General features: G+C 35.6%; 1 protein-coding gene across 5 annotated transcripts; it reads left to right on the plus strand.

The window, feature by feature from the left end:
• Nucleotides 1–705: 705 nt before the first annotated feature.
• Nucleotides 706–4,122, plus strand: LOC111377464. 5 transcript variants are annotated; one of them, XR_002699731.1, is made up of 3 exons: nt 706–821; nt 2,461–2,516; nt 3,345–4,122. XR_002699731.1 is itself a non-coding variant. In XM_023000566.1 (3 exons), the coding sequence occupies exons 1-3, from the start codon at nt 1,691–1,693 to the stop codon at nt 3,404–3,406; spliced, it is 321 nt and encodes a 106-aa protein (XP_022856334.1). In that variant the 5' UTR covers nt 1,375–1,690; the 3' UTR covers nt 3,407–4,122. The 5 variants fall into 5 exon arrangements, 4 of the variants coding, with proteins under 4 accessions (XP_022856334.1, XP_022856333.1, XP_022856332.1 ...); XM_023000566.1 differs by lacking the exon at nt 706–821 and adding an exon at nt 1,375–1,871 and having other exon boundaries at nt 3,323–4,122; XM_023000565.1 differs by lacking the exon at nt 706–821 and adding an exon at nt 1,375–1,871.
• Nucleotides 4,123–5,388: the final 1,266 nt, after the last annotated feature.

The following is a 5,388-nucleotide window of genomic DNA, read 5'->3' on the forward strand; positions in this document are numbered from 1 at the left end:
ACTGATTGAGCCTCATCAGTGTCCACTATCTGTTTCTTTGGTTTCTTTTTTCACTTGATGAACATATATTTTGCTGTGTAGAGATGCATTAGATTTACTGCCTCATTTTCATGTCTTAAAAACTGTTCGTTTTCTTTTCTTTTAAAGATTCGAGCAAGACATCCTCTTCAGGGCTGCAATTTACACTCTTTCTACCATTAGTAATGAGACAAAATCGAGCCTATATTTCTTACAGAAAACAAGCAAAAGTATCACAAGCACTAAATAATGAAAGGTGGGGCAGGACACCGTAGACAATAGACCAAGGAGCGAAAGCCACTCGGTTGCTTGCTAAATAGAAGATAGTAGAAGGCACCTCCCTCGGTATATGCTTTAGCGACGTATTACTAGGAGCTAATAGCTTAATAGACAACCTTTCAACAATTTTAAGAGGCACTCAATAAATACGCTGTTAACAAGTCATTATTCACATGTGAGTGCATGATTAGTTATATAAATTGCTCCCGTTTGGCCGTTGTTAAATCTCATCAAATTAAATTAAATTTTTATCTCTCCTATTTTCAACCACACAATCGTTAATAAAATAATATTACATGTAAATTGAAAACTTTTCATTCTTTTACAACCATCCATTTAGAAAAAAAAAAAAAAACACTATTCCCCCCCCCCAATTATAATCAGAATTAATGGGGGCCAAATGGTCGCTCAGAATCATTGTCATTCTTCTTTTGCCGGAATCTCAAATGAATACTGTGATGAGTTTTCTAGGAGATATTGGAGTCCCTATCGGATGATATTTTAGACTACTAGCTTTTGAGAAGGTATGATTTTAACTGAGTAATTTTTCCTGATCTACTAGTACTTGAGATTTGCAAATTGAACGCTTGCCTTGTATTATGCGTATTATGATTTTGGAGTCATGACGTCATCTACGTGTTTAACTTGGGGAAGAGCACGCAAACACACTGGATTTCAAAATTGTGTTATTGAGCCCCCGTTTCTTTTCAAACTTTAATTGTTGGAATAGTGTTTTTTTTTTAAATGTGTGGTTGAAAAAAAAATGAAAAGTTTTTTATTTGCGTATAATATTATTTTATGGAAGATTTAAAAATAAGAGAGAAAAAGAATGAGAAGGGGAAGGGGAATGGGAATGGGAATGGGAATGGGAATGGGAATGGGAATGGGAATGGGAATGGGAATGGGAATGGGAATGGGAATGGGAATGGGAATGGGAATGGGAATGGGAATGGGAATGGGAATGGGAATGGGAATGGGAATGGGAATGGGAATGGGAATGGGAATGGGAATGGGAATGGGAATGGGAATGGGAATGGGAATGGGAATGGGAATGGGAATGGGAATGGGGGCCGAACGGGGACTGAATAATTTAATAATTTTTTACCTTCATCTGAACAACACTAAGTATGAGTGCTGAACTTGTCTCCATATTTTACGTTTTTATCTGATGGTATCAGAACTTTTGGAAGAGGATGGTAGATGACCGAAGTTTAGGACAGTCATAATAAATTGATTTTATTACTTATTCAAAAGCATTATAAGTTCCCTTTTCCACAACCATTAGCTAGGACCTGCTGGTTTCGATCCTTACTAACAAAACCACCAGATTTAAGGCAGCTTTCATTGTAAAAACCTCACCATCCCCTATCCCAGATGTCTTCTGTTCTTTCCAATGTGGGATTCAAAACTTCACCTCAAAACCCCCATTCCATTCCACCCGAACCCACTTTATATTTTGTTTTACCTTGTTGAATCTTTCTGCTATTTCCACTCATCCTTGTTGAGGGATGTGAAAGATACACAATCTACAGGGTTGAAGGGGATCTGCGGTTATGTTGACCTTTTTATTGAAGGTGTCATTTTTTGATTTTATCATAGTGTCTGTAAACTGTATCGTAGCTTCTCTGCCTTTACAAATCTAACCTTGGAGAAGTATTAGTTTAGCACGCTTTTGATTAATTTCTTTGTATAACGACTAACATTATTCCAAATTGATCTTGGTGTTGGCAGATATTTGGTTATATTCCTAGATATAGTTATGAATGTGGGATGAATGATGTATATAAAGTTCATATATGTGTAAGTTGATTGATTTTATGAGGTGGATACATATGCCTGGGATTGACCATCCTGAACCAAGACTTAAAAAGGTCCCCGTTGGATTGGGAATTTTCATCCTATTGCAACTTGGTAACACTGGAATATGAATTTTGTAAATAATTTAGAAATCAACAACCGAAAGTTGAGAATGTGAAATAGAACTCCTGAAACCCCCTTTCTGGAGTCCAATGAGACTTTTTTGTGCTGCACTTTTCAAATTATAATCGTAATTGTTGAAGTTTACCACTTTGTAAATTCACTTTTCGTCCTTTTTTACTCTGAATGTCACACTATTCCAGATTATTTCCTATCTTATCTTGATACATCTCCTAAATTCTGCAGGATGTGTTCAATCTACTTCCAAATTCCAATGTATGAACGAATTAAAGCTTTCGCAGGTAAATTAGCTGGTGGTCAATTATTATTTACTTCTTTTTTTCTTTTTCTTCCCCCTCCTGTTGACAACTGCATTTTGTATCAGGATTTTTGAGGCCCAAGTCTCTAACCATATTACTGGTATTCTAGAAAAATTTATAGATTTCTATTACTTCTCATATTTATATGAGCCAAGAGGTCATTTCAATGGCAACTATTATCACCAGTTATTTTTCACGTATTGCTAAGCCCTTGTTTATAACAGTTCTTTAAAGCTTATTTTCCCCCAAAATTTTTTTCGACCATACTCTTCCAATAAAATTAACTTGTACGTGGGCGCATAACTTTTCCTATATTTTAACCACAAATTCTTCAAAAAACTCACTTTTTACAGAACTTATTCTCAAAAATTCTACATCAGGCCCAAAATATGCAACTGATCGTGTGTTTCCATAAATTGCATTATTGTGCATAATCAAAAAATGACGTTCACTTTGGTCCATAAAACAAATGTTTATTCTAGTCAATCTATTCAGGGTCCTTGGGTTATTGTTGCAGTGCCTATGGCTTATTTCCCCCCAAAATTTTTTTCGACCATACTCTTCCAATAAAATTAACTTGTACGTGGGCGCATAACTTTTCCTATATTTTAACCACAAATTCTTCAAAAAAACTCACTTTTTACAGAACTTATTCTCAAAAATTCTACATCAGGCCCAAAATATGCAACTGATCGTGTGTTTCCATAAATTGCATTATTGTGCGTAATCAAAAAATGACGTTCACTTTGGTCCATAAAACAAATGTTTATTCTAGTCAATCTATTCAGGGTCCTTGGGTTATTGTTGCAGTGCCTATGGATTCTGGAAAGATTACCTTGTCAAGGATGCTTCTTAGTTGGGCTTCTAAATAGGGTTGGAAACCTACTTTTTAGATTTAGACAGAGACAAAGATCTATAGCAATTCCTTGATCCATTGCTGCAAATCTGGTTGAACTGCCCGCTGATCCAGTGGAAGGAATATCTCTTAATATCCTCTAGTTTACTTCCATGGACATGTAGTTGGGTACAGTATTTTTGCTAAGTATTGCAGGGGACTAGGCACTACAATGGACAAGATTTTAGCTTCTTTTCTTTTTTAATATCAAGTCCTGCCCAATATTTGTGCACGAACCATACATTTATTGGCTATTGCAAGTGTTCCACTAATTCATTTAGTGTCTGTTTGTTTCCATCAATAGTTTGTCATTTTTTTGTTGCCTTTTCCCCCGATGTGAACTTGGTTTTTTCAGTGTTAATGTAGTTCTTTTCAAGGTACTCATGAAGGAAATTGCCCAACTTTGGAGAGACAGCTTGCCAAAAATGCTGAGGCATGGTGATAAATACCTTGGGATGGATAAAAATCATTTTAATCACTCAAACATATCTGATGAATTAAAAAATAAGTTCATAATAGTGATTGCACTTATACCATGTTATCTAATATTTTACTTCCATTTTTTGACGGTGCTCCATGCAATTAATAGGTTTTTAATGCAACCATTGTTCTGATTCTGGATCAGATATGGTGCATTCATCAAATAATGATGCTACCAATTCAATTAGGCATGCTATTATTCATTTTCTCTCATTTAAGACGTTGAATTGTTTTGAATTTTCAGCACTTGACGAGGGCCCCTTGAATGTTAAATTGTAAATTGGGGATGGCCACTATTTTACACATCTCCCTACCCCGAAAAAAGTAATGAAAAAAAATAAAGGAAACGAAACAAAGAGGGACCAATATCATCTATGCTGCTTTGGTATGATGACCTAGGAATATGATTTATGGAGAATATATTCTCCCAAGAGCATGCTTTTCAATTTTTTGAGTTGCTTTACACCTGTTAGCTCTCGCTGTTGATGAGCAAGTTTTCATTATTTCTCTTGATTTTCATATTTTTCAACAAAAACACATGATGAACTATCTCCAACTGGTTACAACACCAGCATGCAGATGCCAGTTGAATCTTGAATCGGCATTTCATTACTTCATCTAGAGGCTAGAACTATCGAATAATCTCAGGATGAAGAGTGAACTTTTTATCGTGGCACATAATGGGCATAGGTTTCACATATGGTTTGTTCTTTGGATGTAAGATAGTCTCTGTCTTAATGTTGGTCCGGTGGTAGTACAGGTTGTTCACCGTCAGATTTGTTTGGGTTCCGGCAACATTAGCCTCAAATGTTTGAGGTTCTGGTATGATATCTTCTTCAATTGGTTGGATGTTCAAGACATTCTTGAAGAAACCTTTTTTAATGGATCCTGCTCTGGACTTGAAAATTTTGTTGGAAAACAAATAGAATGATGACTTTAAAAACCAAAACTAAACTTACCAACCTTACCGAAAATTCGACAGAATAACGGCAAGTAAACAAGGAAAAATATATTCTACAAAAATAACGTCAAATGAAATAGATGCAAAGTCGAGGTAAGAATTAAAAATATTTGTCCTTAAGTTGATTTTTGCTCAGCAACGGTGCCTACAAATGATGACAATCAACTTCCAAAATATAACGACTATGTTTTTGTGTTGGTAACACTTCAAAACACAAGGTTAGCGAACCAAAATCGGATTTTGTACTCCTTTATGAATAAACAAGGGAAAATCAGAATTTATGCAAAGTTTACGTGGAATTTTGGGTAGATAAATGTAATGTTATACTATGATTGCATATCATTGGAATGAAGAAATTGATGTCTCAAGGGTCTTATTTATAAAGGATGAGGGTCTGTGGATGAAGTGTTGCGGATCAAACCTCATAAATTTATGAACAGAAGCATCACTCGCTATCGCTCTCTTGTCGCCAACCTCTCACTCAAGCGACAATCTCGTCGCTCAAGTGATAGGCAAGC

Source organism: Olea europaea, unplaced genomic scaffold (genome assembly GCF_002742605.1).
Source record: "Olea europaea var. sylvestris unplaced genomic scaffold, O_europaea_v1 scaffold1658, whole genome shotgun sequence".
NCBI classification, from domain to species: Eukaryota; Viridiplantae; Streptophyta; class Magnoliopsida; order Lamiales; family Oleaceae; genus Olea; species Olea europaea.